We start from the raw sequence: 21,706 nt of genomic DNA on the forward strand, positions 1-21,706 counted from the left end.
GGGTGGCACATAAAAGACACCATTTCGAGCGTGGCCGTTTTCGTGCGGGTGACACGTAAAAGCACCCACTACACTCTCTGAGTGGTTGGCGTTAGGAAGGGCATCCAGCTGTAGAAACTCTGCCAAATCAGACTGGAGCCTGGTGTTGCCATCCGGTTTCACCAGTCCTCAGTCAAATCGTCCAACCCATGCTAGCATGGAAAGCGGACGTTAAACGATGATGATGATGATGATGATGTCACATGTTTTTATAGATTAGCACTTGCATCTATTCTTGTAGATTCTCCAGAATCTGGAGAATGTACAAGAGTAGATGCAAGCACCGATTTATAAAAACATGTGACATATTAATAGAAATCTGTAAATGTACAACCATCCAGATATCTGAGTACCTTATTATTTTTTCTAATATATACATATATATGTAAGCATGTATGTATATTGCTGGCTTAATTCAATTGGAGTACTTCCAGTTTTTAGGTGTATATTGAGTAACAATAAAAAGAGTTATATTTTCAAAGAACATGGCATTAGTGAGGACTGCTATTCTTGAGAAGAATGAGTCAGTTTTAATTAGACAAAAAGGTAATCAATCAAAAGCTTTTAACATACATGTTAAATATTGTATGTCAGATATGACATGATCTAAGTTTGAGTTAAGGCAACACCACAATACAGTTTTTATTTCCTTTTGATGCCATTTCACTTCCTTTGTGTTCCTAATTCCTGCAATGTAGACATGAATGTCATAATTTGTAGTTCACTTTCCTGGAAATATAGGGTCTTGGAACCTCTACAAAGGAAACTGAGATGCGGAATGTAACAATCAATTGATTAATCATTATAGTTGGGAGTATTTTTGAGAAGTAAACATACCATGTTAATCTATCTATTAGCAAATTACCTATATCAAAATCTGTGTTTAATAAAAAAGCAGAAAATAAAAGAACATTGGAAGAACCATCTAGTACAGGCGTTTTATTTATTGATTTATTGTGTATACTTAAAAATGCCAGTTCCAAAATATTATATCTTTTGGATGGTGAAATGAAGAAATGAAATTTTTAGTTCAGTTAAATTTCATGCCTTTTGAATCACTTATTACTATTATTATCATTATAAAGAAATTATCTTTGTTGTAATACCCCTTGTATCATTTATTTTGTTGTTTGATTACTTCCCTCAAAATACAGATGCTCGGGCAACTGGTTCAAATGATATGACGGACCATGGAGAAAATGATATTTGGTTCCGGAGAGAGAAAAAGCTGGTTGATCAGTATGTCATCAAATCTGGAATGATGAGATTCTCATTTTTACTAGAATGTTGTGCTCCAGGTTCTTTACCTGATCCGCAGCTTGTTGCTGCAATGTTGACTCTGGCAAGTTTTTTTACTATATTCTCCTTTTCTTAGATTTTTTTTTTATATTACAACGTTAGTCATTGGTTAGTGATTGTTATGTTTATGATTTCTTGCCCACTATTTATTTCCTGCATGGTGTTCTGTGTTGTACAGATACCGAATGCTGTGTTATGCGAAATGTAGTTGTGGTGAAATGATGTCAACGTTTAATGCCAGTTTAGACCTTGCCAAGCAGATTTGTGATGAAAGAATTGGTCTAACCCTGACAGGCCCATCTTTTTGTATATCTGTGACAACAATGTGTCCTTCCCTCAAACTGATGACTGAATGTGATTTTAAGCAGCTTGAACAATCACACAAACGGTCCTTCATTGTAGTGCTGTACAACAATGTGTAACGAATGAAGTGACATATATAGTGTAGTACAGTGTTATGTCATGTATTTTGTAATATACAGATGCATCTTAATGTAGTGAATGGTATCATGTTTAATATAGAGCAGACAAATGGTTATTAGTCATTTTTAACTGGAAGTCAAACAAAAATTTCTGGTGCATTCTGCATTGAAACTTAAAACAGAAATTATTTATAAATTTAGAAAATTTTGCTAATCATACTTGTGTATAACAAAATTTTGAATAACACATTTTTCATGGCCCCTAAACATTAGAATAGATTTTATGAAGTCTGAACCCTTTAGCATTTAAACTAGTCATATCTGGCTGAAATATTCTGCTTGTTGTATGTTCCAACTGGTCAGATTTGGTCCCTCACATATAAACTACAATGTCACTTATAAAAATAAACAATCAGATCACGAAAATCTTGAAGCTATGAGATAATGTATGATTAATTCATGTGAATAAATAAGCTTTACATTTGACTAAATGCTAAAGGGTTAGATCATATATTTTAAAAATCTGAAGCACATCTATATAACCCAATGATGTACCAAAAACACTGTAACACGTCATTTGAGAAACACAGATGCTGAGGAAAGAATTGATATATCATTTGAAGTGTAGTATGGTGTTGTGTCATGTGTAGTATGTAATATGTATTATTTGAAATACATAATATAGTAATACAGTGAAATGATGGTTGAAGTAAAATATAGTGAAATATTGTGTCTCTTTTAACGAAATATCTGATTTATATTTTCTTCTCCAGGAAGCACCAGTGATTGCCCGAGCAACTTTGTTATTGGAATGTGCCCATTTTATACACCGTTGTAACAATGGGGATTGGCCAAATTGGATGAAACTCAACTTACCAACATTTCGTCATTCAACTGCAGCCTTGCAAAGCAGGGGGCAACCTTCAGGTTATAGACGTAGCTTGGTCTTCCAAAGAGCAGCTGGCAAGATGTTTTATCAATGGGCAGAGGTGAGTCAGAGTGAGGGATAATTACACAATATTTGTTCTGAAAACCATATCCTTTCTTTTTTAATACTTTAATATTTTAAAGGCATTTAACTGTAACTAACCAAATAGGGTATTAATTTTTTAGCTTAGACGATGTTACATACTGTAATCCTATCATAGGTGGAAATATATTAGATTGGTGGATATAGCACTTAAATTTACTTGACTAATGTCTAAGTAGTTGTATCAACAAATTAATAATTTAATTTTAAACACTGCCATTCACAAACTCATACCTCTAAAAATATTTTTACCAAAAAAATTTCATTAAATCAAGTTCAAAATCCATCTCATAGTTGTCATTGACCTATATCTGTTGTTAAGGTGGCCAACTGGCAGAATTGTTGAGACGTTGGATAAAATGATTAGTGGCATTTCTTCCAAAGCTTTATACACTGTGTTCAAATCTTGCTAAGATTTTCATCCTTTCAGGGATGATAAAATAAATTAACAGTCAAATACTGGGGTCAATGTAATTGACTTGCTCACTCCCTTCAAAATTGCTGGCCTTGTGCCAAACTAGGAATTATTTCTGTCTTTTATAATCACATTTTTTTTATTACTGTAAATATTATAAATGCTTTATTCATAGACTTTGGGAAGCCAGTTGGAATACATCATGGCTAAAGAATACACCGATAAACTAACTGTTATCGATGAAGTTACTGATGAGCTGCGTAAAAGAGAATTGCGAATGGAAGATGAAAATGAAAATTTTTTAGATGAAGGTATATAAGTATTGTATGAAGTATTTTTTGAACTCTTTCTGTTCAAAACTGTTATTTCTTTAGTTCTTTTACAGTTTACTTTAGCCATCATTACCAATTCATGCTGAAGTACCACCTGGTTACTCAAATGAAATCAAGAAAAATAGTTTTGAAATTTCATTTGAATTCAATTTCCTTGGCTGTTTTAAATTTATATTTGAAGCACTTTCTAATTTTTGTATCATTCAATTTCATCTTTCTTATGATTGATGATTGTGATACATAATGGGTATTTTGTATTCATCCTTTACTATACTATGCTGTAGCTGTGTAGGTAAGAAGCTCATTTTGCAACTGTGTGGTTCAGATTCAGTCCAATTGCACCCCAGCCTGGGAAAGTGTGTTCTACTATAGCCTGGGCCAACCAATGTTTTGTGAGTGAATTTGGTGGAAATTGTGTGGAATATTATAGTGTGTGTGTGTGTGTGTGTGCTTATCTCTGTCTATCTGTCCTGCCATTTGGCAATCATGTTGGTTTGTTTATATCCTCATAAAAAAATGTCTAAAAGAAGTACCAGACTTAAAAATAAGTTCTAGGGCTAATTTGTTCGACTAAATCCTTCAAGGCAGTACCCCCAGCGTGATTGTAGTCCAGTGACTAAAACAAGTAAACAATAAATGATACTTCCTATACTATAGCAAAGCATACATGGTAAGTTTGATTTATGGCCTATTGTTTTGTACTTTACCTTTTTACAATCAGTTAAAACAAAATGGATTTCTCTTCATTTTGACGATGAGTCGTTCAATCAAATATACTACCTGCTTATTGAATTACACCGTAAATGGCTGAGTATTTCATAGGCACATGTAGGTATGTCATGAACCTTATAACTCCCAAGGCCAGATTTTAATTCAGTTTCCATGATGTATGAGTGACTGAGATTTCAAGACTTCCTTGCTGAACAACAGGTCAGTCTGTCACCGAGTTAACATCCCAACTACTGTTGAAACTTATTTACAGATGAGTAGATGGGAGCAATGTGAAATGAAGTGTTTAGCTCAAGAACACATCACTCTGCCTGGTATATATGCTTCCATGTTTAATGTATCAACATGTTAACTTTTTAAAATAGTTTGAAAACTAATTGATAATTATGTTATTATAGGTGCTTATATTGGCATTGCTTATGTAGTTAGAGAGTAAATAAAAGACTAGGGTCCAAGGAGACAAATGATAGTTCATATGAAGTCCAGTCAATAAGATGGATCTTTTTTAAAACAGGGGCCACATTTTTCATTAACGAAACACTTTGAAACGTGGAACACTGGTAGAATGTGTCATATAAAACATCTTTTTCTCGTAGTCTTCTTAAAAAAAAAAGAAATCCATAAGTTATTCCATGTTGAAGTTGTCGTATTTCTGTAATTTCAACCAATCACTGACGTCCATTCAGCCAATATACATTAAGTGCCGACTACATAAACAAACGATTCTGAAACAATTAACCCTAACCCTAACCCTAACCCTAGGGTTAGGGTTAGGGTTTAAGCAAATTTAAAATGAAAAAAGCAAATAAAACGAAGGTATGGAGATTAAATACGCTTTACATCGCTTAATCAGCCAAAGGAGTAAATGTAAACAACTGAATACTTGTCAGTGATTGGTTGAAATTATCAAAATAAGACAATTTTTTACATGAAATAAATTCGAATACAAAAATATTTTTGTGTTCTATAACACAAAATAGATAAGTATACGAAGTTTGAAAGTCTTTCCGTACCAAAAACACTACGTAAAACATTAATGAAAAATGTGGCCCCCGTTTTAAAATAGATCCAATAAGATTTATAAAATAAGTCTAGGTGTATTCTAATGTTTCAAGGAAAGGCTTCCTTATTTTATATTACAAATTTCATTAACACTTGAGTAGATTTGTTCTAATTCAACTAAATATTTGAACAAACCTATAGATATGTAGAAATATTATGCTTGAAGACAATTAGAAAATGTGCTAATTGAAATATGTTGTAGAAGGACAAAAGCCAAAATTAATAATCTGAGAAACCCATAATATTCCCACCACCACCATTGTTAATGCATTATTATTATTTTAGAATTTGATTCCTTTTTTTTCTTTTCTTTTTTCCCTTCAAATAATATAATTAGAGTGTGCAAAATTAGATAGATATTCACTACTTTCTGTTTTTAGCTACTGTAAATTTTACTGGAGCTGAATGCCCTTATGCCTTGAAAATGGTTGCTTGCCTAGTCCTCCTGGAAATTACAACTTTTATGAGAGAAACCTATCAATATATACCTAAATCCCGCATGGGAAAAAGAGATGCTGTGTGGGAGCGAACAGCAAGTACAACTCGAAGATGGAGTAGTGGAATTGGTAGTCCTGGACATTCAGAGAAAAGTATTGAATCAAACATAGGAGATGTTCCACAAACTATGCAGTCTGGTTCAACAAGTAAGTATGGAGAACTTTCTGTTGATCTTTTTTACAGCCATTCATTGCCTGGAATAGCATGTATTAGGTAATTCTATAAACTGGAATATATGTATTCTTTGAGCAACTTTTTTTATAGAATTATTTGGGGGGTTTTTTAATGCTAACTTTTCAATCCCTCACTTAGAGCAAGATAAATTAGTGATGTATCATATCTAAGGATCCAGACCAATTCTTTTATTAAACTAATGACCTTGTAACTTGTACTCAGTCAATTTAAGAACATATATATCTTAATCATTATAATTTAATTGCTATTAACCCAGAAATTCTGCTCTCATTTACAATTAGCATTTAAGAATCTGTGTTAGAACTACATATTAACTTCTAAATGCTAGAAGAGCATGTCACCCAATAAAGAGAGGATGCCCATAATTAAAATGGAATATGTTATTTAATTACCAAAATAACATAGATCTTCTCAGACATAGTTGATTAGGGACATCTGACAATGATTGATACTTATATCTAAATATCATTATCAAATCTTAGTGTAAGGCCAGCAATTTCAAAGAAGTGGGTAAGTTAATTGCATTGACCCAAGTGCTCAACTGGTACTTATTTTATCAACCCTGAAAGGATGAAAGGCAAAGTCAACCTTAGCAAAAATTGAACTCAGAACATGAAAACAGATGAAATCCTGCTAAGCATTTTGTCTGGTGTACTAATGACTCTCTCTGCTAGCTCACCACCTTAAATTTATCTTTATATATTGCAATGAGAGATGATAGATTAAAAATTATTATAAACACTTATTATAACTGTGTGGACCAAAATTAGATACTGTTAAATATCCAATCTTCCCTCCTAACATTACGTCTTTAAAGTCATATTTTCATATTGACAGTTTCTTGTATTAATTTACCCAGAAAAATTACCAAATACAAGCAAAAGCAATAATTAAAAGTGATTTGAAACTATTTAAAGAATTAAGAACTAAAACTAACAATATACTGTGACATAATAATAATAATAATAATAATAATAATAATAATAAAATGCTTTCTAATTGATGTATCAATACTAGCAGTTGACAACGTTTCCCTAAAAGAAATGGAGAAACTTTCAAAATACAAAGACCTGGAAATAGAGGTAACTTGAATGTGGAATCTAAAAACAGAAACAATTCCTATCATAGTAGGCGCCTTAGGTATAATAAAAAAATATTCAGATAAATACATAACAAAAATACCAGGACTTACAAATATATATAACATACAGAAAATTGCACTACTGGGCACTGCACACATCCTACGCAAAACACTTTCAATACAGTAGCCATAAGAGCATCACAGCAAACCACAGCACATACCCAAGGCACACAGAGCTGCGCTCGGTAGTGAAGTGAAAGCACGTTATAAAAATAAAACTACTGAATAATAATAATAATAATAATAATAATAAAGACAGGCAGAAAAAAAAGATGGCTGTAGATGACTAAAAGTGATTTACAACTGGAAACAGAGGCTCTAATCTGTGTTGCCCAAGAGCAAGCACTAAGAACAAACTACATAGAATACAAAATAGATAACACAGGAGAAAGTGATAAGTGCAGAATTTGTGAACAAAATGGTGAAACCGTATGGCATATTATGCCATATGTATGCCACTAGCCCAGAAGGAATATAAGAGATGCCACAACAATATAGCCAGGCTTGTCCATTGTACACTCTGTAACAAGTATGGACTTGACAGAGCAAAAGATTGGTACGGCCACAAACTTGAAGGCATCGTCAAAAATAGAAATGCAAAGATCCTATGGGATTTTATGATTCAGTGCAACCATGAGATAGAGAATAGGAAGCCAGACATAGTCTTAATTGAGAAAGAAAACAAACTATGCTGTATCATAGATGCACAGCTGACAACAAGGTATGCGATAAGGAAGAAAGAAAAGTCGAGAGATATGACAGGTTAGCTTGGGAAGTTAAGTAGTTGTGGTCGATGAGAAAGATAGCAGTAGTACCAATAGTTATCAGAGCCCTGGGAACAGTGAGCAAAAATCTCGAGAAGTACGTGGAACAAATAGGGGCTGCAATAAGGGTGGAGCACTTGCAGAAAACAGCACTGCTTGAAACTGCTCGAATACCCTGGAAGGGGCTCAAAAGATAAGAGGTGTTACCTTAGTTCACTGGTAGTGAACAGCTGACATTGTAATACATCTCCAGCATTAGAAGTTGTGAGTTTTCATATAATAATAATAATAATAATAATAATAATAATAATAAATATATATATAAAAGTATACAATGGCTTGTAGGTAATATTTGCCAATACAGACAAACATCAGTTATCCAAAAATCAGTTATCTGATTTTTGGATTATCTGAACAAGATCTCAAGTTCTTTGGAATATTTTAGTAGTCATAATGTGCATAACCTGAACTTGAAAATAATACTGGTGCTACCATTCAAACTACTTAACCTTTGAAAATGTTACATCAAAGAGGTGTTATTGCTGTTAGTGTGATGACTACATTGTTTACAAAAGAGTCACATGTCAGTCAATCTACTAATTTGACTGACATGCTGAAGAATTTAAAAGCATGGTAAACTTATTGAGATCTATTTGTTTGATTAAACTCTTCAAGGCAGGAACCCAGGATGGCCATAGTCCAATTACTGAAAGTAGTAAAAGGAGATGAAAGAAGATAGTGCTTCTAAAGCTCTAAAAATTGATATGGAATCAAATTCTAGATTTACAATTTTAGACTGATCCATAAAATAAAAATGTTTTCTTGAATATTAACCTTATTGAGTGACATGATGTCTTGGCAGATAGAGTTATTAAATTACAGAGAGCAAAGTGTACTCTGAAAAATCTACTTTATTTATGTTTCATATTTCACTAAGTAGATTGAATTACTTTGGTAGCTATGCTATTATGTATGTCTTTGCCTTTGCAATGGTGTGTGTCTATATGACTGTATAACTGTGTATGTTTTCAAGTTACATTTGTAGTTATTGTATGCTAGTGTGAATACACATGTATTTGCTTTATTTGTATGTATCAGTATATGTCCTTGTTTCTATGTGTGTATGACAGTCTGCAGCTAAAGCTGCTTCTTTGTGTGTGCATATATATCATGACTGAATATGTCTGCATATAACATGCTGGTTTTTTTTTACCTTTTCTTGAAATTATTATATTTCATTCAATGTTTAACACAAATTGCTTGAATTAAATGTTTTTTTTTCTTCTTTTTATCAATTTTTATTCCAATACCTTTTTAATTTAACTCCTTTATTTTTGTGTTTTGTTTAATTTTGCACCTTATACAACTTTTTACTTTAACTTAGTTTAACTTCAGGACAGAATTATGTGTGTGTGTGTGGGTGGGGAGTATGCCTATATGTAAAGATGGCCACGATTTTACTTAGCTTGACAGACTTGTGTGTGTGTATCAAAGAAAGAGTGCTCAATAATTCTCTTGCATTAGACATTAAAGAAATTTGTAAATTTTGGTAATAAGATTTATGTCAAAGCTCTTTTTTTTTTTTCCTATTTGAAACTTATGAGCCTTTAAAAATTTGTTGAACTTTTATGAAAATTAAAACAAAACCTCTCTCTTATCATCTTTTCCTAAATACAGCTGTTGGAAGCCCAACAGAGAGAAAAATAAGTTTTGCTGTCCAGGCCGAGCGATCAGATTCAATCCATAGTAGTAATACTTCACTGTCAGTTGTAGAAGGAACAGAGGAAAGAAAAGGTAACTATTTCCAAGTGTTTTACAGATTGTTATATGTGTATTATGCAGTATATAGAGACAAAAACTTATCTCCACTCTTATTTGCTCTACAAATAGTGTACATATTTATAAATTGTGTTTGATTCCAAAGCCAATTTTTTGAAAATTGTAAACAATGTTTGGTGAATTATTCAGGTTCTGAAAAAAAAAATGTATTTTTTGTTATTACTATTATGAATTATTGTTATTGGTATTAGTATTATTTATCATAATGTTTTCAACAGCTTTATATGACTTTCTACTGCACCACCAGGTGTTCCTGAGGTGTATTCAACATTGCCTTTTGGAGATGTAGAATTGTGTTTGTATACTACATCAATTTTTGCTTTGTTATGAAATTTGTTTCGTTGTTTTGGGTGTTATGTTAGTATTTTGTCAGTTGTGCAGAATATGTACCATGTGAGTTGTGTTATTTTGTTGATGGGGTGTTTGTGCTTCAGATATGCTATGCGATTGATGTTAAGTATTTTAGTGTTGGGTAGTTGTACAGGTTGTATTATACTAATGGGTGGTGACTAGGTACCATGTAAGTAATATGGGAATTTAGTGATATAGCATTCAGTATTGATTATGTGAAAGTATGTGCTTTATTTTATTGGATGATGATTCTAGTGGAGTATGTGTTGTGTTATATTGTTTTGATGGTAATTCCATAGAATATGTATGTGAATTGTATTATTTCAGTGGGCAGCAATTGTAAAGATAAGTGCGATTTATTTTAAGTTGTATAACTGAATTGAAAGAACCTTTTGTAGCCTGTGGATTGTACTTAGCAGGGCTATCTTTTAGACTTTGTGTCACATCATGAGCCCTAGTATGGTTTACATGTTTTTGGTCATGTTTATTTCTTTTAATATATAGTGATCCAGTTATTTTGGTACTGTTTACATTTTCACACCCAACATCTTGCTTGTTTCATTTTCAAGGTCCATGTACTTTGACAGTAACTCCACCTCCTTACAGGTAATGTTTTGGTGATAAGGGATCAGTATGTCTATTGAAGAACAGACCAATTTGTTCTGGTGATTGATTATTAATTATTACATCTGGACAGTTTGATCTTGATCTTCTTCTCAATCTGGACAGACATACCCCAGATGATTGTGATCAGATCATTGCTATTGCTGTGTTTGATAAATGTTTATACTGCTTTGTAAACATTTTCATGTTGAAATGTCAGCATGTAGCCCAGTGGACATAGCTACCAACTCTATCTCATCTGTGAATATCACTGGACTTGTCTAAGACTGGGTAGCTAAAAATAATATTGCCAATTATTACTATTATTTTTATACTTTCAAAAGTGTTATGCAAGTTTCTACTACAGCACCAGGTGCATTTCCATGTTCCTGACGTGTGTGCAGTATCATCATTATCATCAGTTCTATATTTCGTTAGAGGTGTTGATATATGAACCATAGTACCTCTTACCTTTACTATATTAAGATCAATTTTTTACATATAGCCAGTAAATGAATACTATAAGTGTTTGTTGCTTTGTTTTTTATTTCCTTTTTTCTTTTTGTAAGTTTCTAACTTTGATGTCTTCAGTTTTCAGCTGTAACAGTTTCCTTTGAATGTGTGCTTAAGTGTTTTTGTAAATTATTGCGCATGTATATAAAATATATATGTGTGTGTGTTAAAGTGTACGGTTGACTTGAACACATGCTTGTGTGCGTGTGTGTGTGTGTGTGCTTGTGTGTATATATCTATGTACACATAGAAGAAGCTTAATTTCAATATGATACTTTTTTAAAGAAAAGTAAAATTTGTTTATTTACTAAAGGATTTTAAACAGCAATATCGTAAATGGCTTTTGTTTGGTTTTCATCTGAAGAGTGTTGTGTAATAATTACAATCTATTTATCGTCCTATTTTTACCAACTTCATAGAAAAATGTGTGGAATTGTCTTATTTCGAAACTGTTTGATTTGTTGAATAAGCTACTATATAAAATTTATTTACATATGATATGCAAGCATGAACACAGTCAAACAAGAAATAAAAATTAAGGAAAATTAGTGATTACTTTCCAGAATTAATTGATAGATATGAAAGTTAAAAGTTTCTGAAAGGAACAGAAACTTATGTCTTTGCAAAATTGAAGTCATCATTATCATCATCATTTAACACCCACTTCCCATGCTGGCATGGGTTGGATGATTTGACTGAAGACTGGTAAGCCGGGGAGCTGCACCAGGTTCTGATCTGATTTGGCAAGGTTTCTACAGCTGGATGCCCTTCCTAATGCCAACCACTCTGAGAGTGTAGTGGGTGTCTTTTCTGTGTCACTGGCACAAGACCAGCATCAGCCATGACTACAGTCTCACTTGGCTTGACAGGACCACACAAACATTGTATATCACCAAAGATCTTGGTCACCTGTCACTGCTTCCTTTAGGCCCAACACTCGAATGCTGCTTTTTACATGCCACCAGCACAGGTGCCAGTCAGACAGCACTGGCATCAGCCACAACCAGCTAAAGGACAATCCAAATTACAATGAAATATTCTTTTCTACTCTAGGCACAAGGCCCGAAATTTTTGCGGAGCGGGCCAGTCAATTAGATTGACCCCAGTATGCAACTGGTACTTAATTTATCGACCCCGAAAGGATGGAAAGTAAAGTCAACCTTGGCAGAATTTGAACTCAAAAAGTAAAGGCAGATGAACAATGAAATATTGAATCAAAACTGTATTACCAAGTTCTGCTATGGGGTTAAATAAATTTACAAAGAAATTGCTTCTGCAATTGTTTTAGTTGCATCTACCTAAATGAATTTTTTTAATTCAAGGTTATTGTTTCAAAGAACAGTTTTATTTTAATATTTATAACATCCTCTCTACTTTCTTCACATCTTCTTGGTGTGAATTCAACAATGCCCAGTAGCATCACCTCTTTCCCTTATTCTATATTGAACCATTTCCTCACGTTGCCTCAAATTACTTAACTCAAGAATTTAGAAGACCAACACCAACCTACACTGATGTCTAATTGCTAGACAAGGCTTCTGTTTCTTCTATTCTAATTATCCATTTTTATTGCATCTCTATTAGAATTAGTCATAATTATGTAACTTGGTTTATTTTGTTACTCCTTGCGATTATGTCTTGAAGAAAACCAGCATTTTACTTTTACTGAATAGCATTAAGTACTTTCTGTTAAATGTATTTAAACATTTACTTACACCTATGAACCACATAAATCATAAATTTTTGAGCACAAAAGCCATTGTAAAGACTGTGGTTTGTAGATTAGCTACCTCATATCATTAGTAAAGTTATTTAAACAGCTCTTCCATTTAAGAATTTCCTTATTGCAGATGACCAGTCATGCACACACATACACGCACGCACACACACACACACACATACACACACACACACACGGATTTGTATGTATATATCTGTTTTTTCTTATGAAAAAACAGTGTATCATGCAACTCTTTCTCAAAGAGTGTCATTTACTTCATTAAAAAATAAAAAAAAGAAGTGCATGCATTTTATAAAGGGTTAACAGTTGTCAGCAATCAAATTAACCTTTTCAATGAAATCATTTGAATCAAATGCCAAGAAAAATAGAAGAAAATGAAACAAGGCTAAAGAAACTATAGATATTGTTGATTGTAAAAAGTAAATTACTCTAAAATGGTTAGTTTATTATTTTTTTTAAGCAGAGGAAAGAAAGGCAAGAGATGGATAGATATTATATATGTATGTATGTGTGTATGTATGTCACTATTCAGTTTATTTCAAGATTTCTTGCCAATAGAGAAAGAACCGGTTTGTAACCTATATCCACAGCTCCTTCATTGGAATTTCAACATCAACAACAGGGTACTTTTGTTTGTTTGTTTGTATGTATGTATGTATGTATGTATGTGCTGATTTGTATGTTTTGTGTATGCATTCTTATGCATATACTTGCATATCTAGACATTCTTATATATATATTTAAATGATAAAATTCTGGGAAGTTTTACAGATTTTTACAGTTCCGGTGATGGATTGGATCTGTAGTCTTCGAATTAGCTTTCTCCTTTCTGGTCCTGAGAAGCCCACTTTCTCAAGATTGGTATTTAGGCAGTGTGTTACATATCCCAGGGCCCCTATAATTACAGGTATAAATGTGAACTTGTAATCTGAATAGAGTAACTGCAGATTTCTCAATAGTTCAACATAAGTATTCTCTTCTTCACTGACCTTCAGCTTTATGTTAACCTCTGCTGGGCAGCTAATTTCCACAACTGTGCACAGTTTCTCTTCTCTATCTGTTGTGCTTACATTTTATTGAAGTCTTCACTGGTACATTCCACCAGTATGCCTTTTTATTATGAACATCAGTATTCCTTTTTATTACATATCTATGTATGTATGTATGTATGTATGCATGCATGCATGCAAGCAAGCATGCATGCATGTATATCACATCCTTATTCTGCTCAGGAAAAATATACAAGATGTGTGAATGGTTAATAGACAGACAGTATGTTTCCTAGTAATGTATTTTGCTCTAAAATATCTTGTCAATAAATGCAAATTTAGCAGTTATTTTTCTATGTGTGATGTCAGATATACGTTTTGGTCTTCTTAGCGTTAACAACTTTGAAACTTTTCAACAAGGCACATAATCTCCCTACCCTCCCCTTTATATTAGAACTTCAATTTTACATATGATTTTATCTGTTTTGGAATTAAGCAGCTTGTTCTCCCAGAGAAGCACTATCTCTCCCTTCTTATTTCTTTTATTTTCAACATATGTCAGCTAATTAGATTTGTCTTCACTTGTTTCTTGTCTACTTCTCTCTCTCAGCAATACAATAAGTTTAATACCAACATATTTGTTTGTGTGTTTTATGTGTGTGTTTTGTGTGTGTGTGTGTGTGCATGTGCTCATATGTGTGTGTTTTGGTATGGTGTGTATATGGATGTTTGGATGTGGATGTGTGTGTGTGTAATATATTGTAAGCTGTGTATGTTCACATGTATCTTTGTATATATTCTTTTTTAAGTTGTCTGTGTGTGTGTGTGTGTGTGTGTGTGTAATGTGTATAGGCTGTGTATGTTTGTATATATATTCCTTTTTTTTATTTGTGCATGTAAGCTGATTTGTATGTGGGCAGTTACATTTAATTAACAGTATTTCATAATTGGAGTACATGTGAATAAAAAATTCACATCTTAAACATTTTTTCACCAATATTTCAGATTCACTTATAATATTTAGTATTTCACAAAAATTAATATCTTGTTAAATAGTCAAGTTTTTATTTAAATTCATATCATTACATTATAATGTTTTGTTGTTTATTAATCCACTCATTTAAAGTGTAGAATACTCTTTGCCCTCAAAATTTTAAGATATTCACTGCAAGGCAAATGCAGTATATTATTAACATAATATAAGAAATTTATAATAGTATAAAGGCTCTATATACAATCATATAGCATTGGCCTTTTTGTTCTTGAAGCTAGATTTGCATATTAAGCACTTTTGATAAAATTAATCTCCTGCAACTGTTGTGCTTCTGGATTAAATCAGGGGTCTGATGTATCATAGGCTTGCAAGTCCTGCTTCAAAGTAGAAGTTTTCTGCAGGGATTTGTTTCTCTCCATAAATAAAACCACTTGATGCAAGTATTTGCACTTCCACATTATTGGTTCTCACCTCATGAATTCTGATATTCTTATCTGGTCACTGTACTCTTCAGTATCTACTCTTCCAGCTTCAAAATATAGTTAAATGTACCAAAGGAGGAGCACATTATTTTGAGTGTCTAATTGATATGAACTTGTTATTTTGAGCTCTACTGGTGTTGCAACGCTTTACAAAACACAAAAATTCACAGTCTAGTGATTATAATGATCCTTGGACTGATGCCTTCTATGGTAAAAAAAAATGCTAGTTATCACTTCTGTGGCAATTTCACTCATTTAAAATCATATGTATACATCCATTTGAAGACCACTCATACATGGCCTCAACAAAGGACCAACAGATATATGTTATGATGTAATGTTGCTTAAGCAATACACATACACACACACACACACATTTTTTTTCCTCTATCATCAGAAAATAGACGATTTCAGAAGTTGTTCATGTAGTTTCTTCCTGGCATTTTTGCAAACAATGAATGACTATTTTGATAATAAATACCCTGAAATATAAAATTAGACAAAGTCATTATGATATTGTAGATCTTTCTACATCAAAAACAAAATACACGATAATCTCACTTTCACTTCAGAAATGTCTTTCAGCCATATAAAACTTCTGGAAATAACTCAGCATTGCCTTGAAGAAGGAAAAATACTTAGTGGCTATTTTTTTAATATTATCAGATAGAATTTCTTTTCTTCATCATCTGCAAAAAAGTAATTTCTTCACTTTGTGCTGAAAGTTTCATCACTGATTAACTCTTGTTTTATTTAAACACTACAACATAACTTATTGCAGTTTAGTCTCAGTATTAGTATATAAAAGTTTTAGTTATAGCCTATGATAAATCTTAATTTATATGACAATTAATCTTTATCCAATAATAAAGCTGGAATGTCTAGAAATATAAGTTGGTTTTAAAAGTAATTATTTATAATTGAAAGAAGGGCTATAGAAATAATACTGCACACAATAAGACATGGAGCTATAAATAAACTACTCAGATCTGTTATATTTTAAATTCATTCTTTTGTACCTCCAGAGAATGCTTTATAATTCTTGTTTTATCTAATGAATATAGGTAATCTAAGAAATTTACTTCACTACACAACAACACTTTTATTTCAAATGTCTAATCAAAATCTCCTACATTCATTTTCAGAACTTTAACCCTTTTCCTTCATATGACAATTCTTGATTTTGGTTTTTTTTTTTTTTTTTTAATCTAAAATGTTACCTATTTGACTCATTTAAAAAATTATGTTTTTAAATTGATAGTAATTTTTTGTAAGTTTTACAATACTACTAGAAATAGTACTAGAATTTCTTGATTTGTTTGATTATTTCTGAAGGTCATAATTAATTTTAATGATTCTTCAGAAGCCCCAGTTTTTTTTTTCTTTTTTTTGTTCTGTCTCAGTGAAAATGTTGGCTTGAAGTATTGCCTAGTTATTAAGAAACTGAGCAACATTTACATTATACTGCTTGATATCATGTCAGTATGAAAATTGTTTAAAGAGCATCTAAGAGAATCTCTGCAGTATTATTCTTGATTATTCTTAATATTCACTCTGTTTATTATTCTTTAATTGATTCATTTAAACAATGTAGTTAATGGCTTTACTAACAGGCTATTGAATTACAAATTACTGAATTTTAGAGGTATTTTAGTTCTAAGGATGATATTAACATGTTTCTTTAATATATTTAGTATAGATATTTTGTAAGTTATTCTATGGGACTTTGAGCTGGAGTCCTGTAGCAATTGCATTAGATGTCATTATGTAGTATAGTTAAGTACTATTAAGTTGCTTTTTATTTTCAACTAATAATTTATTATATTGACATTTCTAACAAAAAATTATACTTAAACCATGCAACTTTTGAAACTATGAATCCTTTCACTTTTTTTCCAAAAAGGAAACTTTGTTGCCTCCTTTTGAATATGAAATTTTTTCTGCCTTCTATCTAGCTTCTTTCTCTTGTTAATCCAAGCAGAAATTCCTGTAGACCTTAATTTTCAGGAAGAATTTTCTCCCATATTTCAGAATGAGCTGGAAAGAGAATAAATATTTCTTTATTCTGTCAATTTGAAAAAACATTGCACATAAACTTATGCTTGTTTTTCTTTAATGAATTGTTTCTCATTAAGTCTCTTTTGACTAAGAGAGAAATCAAGAACTGCATTTAAAATTATTTTACATAACATTGATGTTTCTTAACAATCAATGGAAAGGTAGGTAGTGGAGTGTTCACCATAATTTCATGTTTTTTTTTTTGATTTAGTTTTTTTTTTTCAAATTTTTACTTAATATCTCTCCTTCATGACTGTCAATTTTTTTAAAATTAACAAATAAAAGAGAAAAATAAGAAAAATTTTTTTAACCTCCCAAATTTGTGAATGCCTAACTGTCACCTTGCTGTTTTCACCACTATTCACTGTGCACTGACACTAAACAAGTTTGCAATACAACTAATAAAAGGAAAGCCAGTTGCTATATGGATGAAGAATGTGCATATGTGTATGTCTATATGTGTGAGTATATCTGTGCATAGAGAGAGAATAAGTGCATTGGTATGAGTGTGCATATGAGTGTGAGTTAACTTGCATGCATTTTGGATGAAACAATGGCTCAGGAGTAGATTTCAGAAACTTTGCCCTTTAGGGTGCTTGATTTTGAGTTGTGTCTCCTAATCTACAAATCAGCATTTTGCATGCTACAAATAAACTGGAAAATACAGAAGAGAAAATATACAAGAATTTGGGGGCCTGTATCATTGATGGTGGGTCCACTTCTGTCAAGAATCATGCGGGGATTCTGTGATGAACAGTCACTTTCATTTGAAAGACATCCTTGCATGTAAATGTCCACTTGCAGGCACATATATTCACCAGTGAGTGGCTGCCAAATAGGTTCAGATATGTGAGATTGTGTACATTCACATCTGGATATGTGCGTATGTGTGTGTGCATATATGTGTGTGTATGTATATCTATACCTATATATATATATATATATATATATATATATATATATATATATATATATATCCCTCCTAGGATATTGTTTGATTCATGTGAGTTTCTGTATTTATGATCTATGTAAGAGGTATGTATATATGTGTATCTACTAATGAAGCATGTGTGTGTGTGTGAAACAGCAATCATTATTTCTGTTTGCAACAGCCAAATCTCCATTTCATTCCAGAACTACTGGTGGAACATAGCGCTTCCGCTGCTCACTCAGCCTGTGAGTTTACTTTCTGCCTTCTGCTTGACTATATTACACTGTCTGTCTTCAGTTAACTTATATTGTAGGTTCACTCTATCATGCACCAGGCTGACAGTGCTCTTTCACTCACTCACTCACTCACTCACTCTTTCACTCACTCACTCTCTCTTTCTCTCACTCACATAATTGGATGTTATATCGTTATGTTTAGTTTGCACTTTAGTTTCCAGCCAGTCTTATGTAGTGGTCAGAGTCTCTATCAGTTATAAACTGATGCTTTCTGGCAGTCCAGTTCTATAAATGGATAGAAATAGGTAGATCACTAGTATGTGTATATATGTGTGTGTGTGTATGTATGCGCCTTAGTACGTATGTGTTAATGTATGTATACTTGAACTTATACATGTGAACACGCACACGTACCTACACACATATACATATATGCAGATATACACATATATGCATGTGTGTGTATGTGTATTTAAAGTTAAACTGAATATTGTTTAACTTCCTGATTTACACCATTTCTACTTCATTTCTATTTTTCTTTTATTATTATTATTATTATTATTATTATTATTATTATTATTATTATTATTATTATTATCCGCAGAATTTTCAAATGTAATGCAGCAGTGGATTTAGCACTCGCAAATCCCTGGCTTCTGATTAACTTGCTTCTTGTTGTTGAGCTTCTTGTTCAAGTTTCTAGTCTCAGAACTATTGCTCTTGTTAAAGTGTTTGGTAATTGTGCTATTAAAGTAATCTACCCCACTTAATAGTTTGTCACAGCAAGAAACAGATGGTACAAAAGATGCTCTTCAAAGAATTTCATTTGAATTTGTATTATTTGTCTCACCTGTAGTAGTTCTCATTAATCAAACAAAATTAAAATTAAAGAATATGAGAATAAGCCTACATACAAAACCCTGCCTTGTTAAAGTTACCGAGCACATTGGACTATTATTATTCTAATTTAGAAAATAATAAGCTTTCTCAAAATAGGAGTTAGTCCATCTCTATCATATCTTTTTAAGAATCTTTTCTGATTGTCTTCAATTCAAAATAAGGTCATTGTAATTCCAGTTTGTGAATATATAGAAACTAAAGTTTCTATACCAATTATATTATGATTTTGATTTTCGTATTACCAAATCAACATCAATACATGATCTACATATACATTATTATTTCATATTATTTCAGTTTTTATTTTGCAGATTGTTATTTTCAATTTTTTTAGATTTATTTTTTGTTTTAATTTATTTGTAAAATCGCATATTTCTTATTTCTTCCCAAACTCTTAACTGTTTCATATATTTAAACCTAAGTAAACAATAACCCTTTCTCCCCAACCCAAAAGACACAAGTTATTAACTTTATTTTGTTGTATTATTATTTATCATTATTATTTTTTTCTTTTTTGTATGTTTGGAAAGATCTGTACTCTTTATTTATGCTTTCATTTAATTATATTTCAGTTTTTGCATTTAAAGAAAGAATATAAGGAAAGATTTTGAATGTCTTTGTTACATATGATATAAAGTTATATAATTTTCCAGCACTTAGATTGATGAAATAATTTCATTGTTTCTCATTTTGTTTTTGTTTTTCTGTTCTTTTTATTTTTTCCAAAATATTTCTTTAGCCTATACCATTCTATATTTTTTGCAAAGAAATACATTTTAAGACATACATTAAATATATTTCAGTTAGCTTCAGTGGTTTATAATAATGCAGATATCGCTTGCATTACAGAAGCATTAAGTTTCCCAAAAATCTTGCCTTGATGTCAAGTTCCATAACAATGGAACCTAATTTCCCATTAACTTTCATTTTACATGGCAGTCAATGAACATGGAAGCCAAAGAGAAAATACGTTTTACATTACAGAACTCTATATTAATGCTAGTTAATCATAAATGCAATGCAGCCATAATGTGAAGGAAGCCAGCATATGTTATAGCATGGGTAAATCAGAGTGAACTAAAATATGTCTTCAAAAGGAACAGTTATGATAGTGTCTGTATCTTGTATAAATGTTAACAAAATAATAATATTTGGCATAAGTCAATAATTAAGTTATTTATTAGTTTACTAGCAAAATTTAGGTTTTGTCACAGAGAGCCAACATAATCTTAGGAATAAAGTCACAATAACAAATTTTAATAATACTCTAACCAAAAATCATTGAACCAGAAATAGGAGCCTCCACATGAGCTTTAGGTAACCTCAAATGATAAAAAAATAAATAGGTAATTTCAGTAAAAAAGCAAACAACAAGCCAAAAAATCAACGTATATTTATATTACCAATTCATAGCAAGGATATTCAACTAAGGATATTGAAATGTAAGATTATCATTATAAAAGGTATCCAGCATACTCACTCATATACTTTTATTCTGCCAATATATCTTCCTTCTTTAAATGGTCTGTGTAAGGCATGAGAAACTGAGAAAGCTTGCCAGTTCTTTTTTTGCCAATCCAGTTTATAGTTACAGCTTATACCATCAAAGAGTATCAGAGTGGTTTCTTAAGCATATTATTTATAGTGGGAAACAATTGATGTTGTGCTGTCCATGTCTTTCCCTTGAGAATTAGTGATGTAAGTGAAATGGCCAAAATTAAGAGTTGTTAGCATATTGATATCTTAAATTCGCATTAAAAAGATTTCAATTCAAAATCACACACACTTGCGCGCATGCACACACACACACACACACACGCATACACACACACACACACACACACACAGAGGTGTGTGTTGTGTGTGTGTGTAGTTTATATAGGCTAGTCCAATTGTGAGTTACTCTGGAGTTTCCACATTGTGCAGCCATGTCTTCAGACAAGTCAAAACGGGTCCAGTTTAACTCAAAGCTTCAGCATGCTGTAATGAAACTTCAGGATAGCAGATCACAGGACCAGCATAAATAAACTACAATACTCTGCATTTTTATTGAGTACCACTCTCTAAGTCATTACTTAGCAACAGATGTGTATATATATATATATATAGGTGTGTGTATATATATATATATATATATATATAT

General features: G+C 31.9%; 1 protein-coding gene across 3 annotated transcripts in view; it reads left to right on the plus strand.

The window, feature by feature from the left end:
- LOC106882437 (protein unc-80 homolog) overlaps positions 1–21,706 on the plus strand; it is a 286,116-nt gene that overhangs the window by 94,325 nt on the left and 170,085 nt on the right. For all 3 annotated transcript variants that reach the window (XM_052965566.1, XM_052965567.1, XM_052965568.1), the window contains 6 exons: positions 1,194–1,385; positions 2,538–2,749; positions 3,381–3,516; positions 5,709–5,972; positions 9,604–9,720; positions 18,631–18,672. In XM_052965566.1, coding sequence (XP_052821526.1) covers positions 1,194–1,385; positions 2,538–2,749; positions 3,381–3,516; positions 5,709–5,972; positions 9,604–9,720; positions 18,631–18,672 — 963 coding nt within the window. The remainder of the gene's footprint in view (positions 1–1,193; positions 1,386–2,537; positions 2,750–3,380; positions 3,517–5,708; positions 5,973–9,603; positions 9,721–18,630; positions 18,673–21,706) is intronic.

The sequence above is a fragment of the Octopus bimaculoides genome, chromosome 2 (genome assembly GCF_001194135.2).
Source record: "Octopus bimaculoides isolate UCB-OBI-ISO-001 chromosome 2, ASM119413v2, whole genome shotgun sequence".
Classification (NCBI taxonomy): domain Eukaryota; kingdom Metazoa; phylum Mollusca; class Cephalopoda; order Octopoda; family Octopodidae; genus Octopus; species Octopus bimaculoides.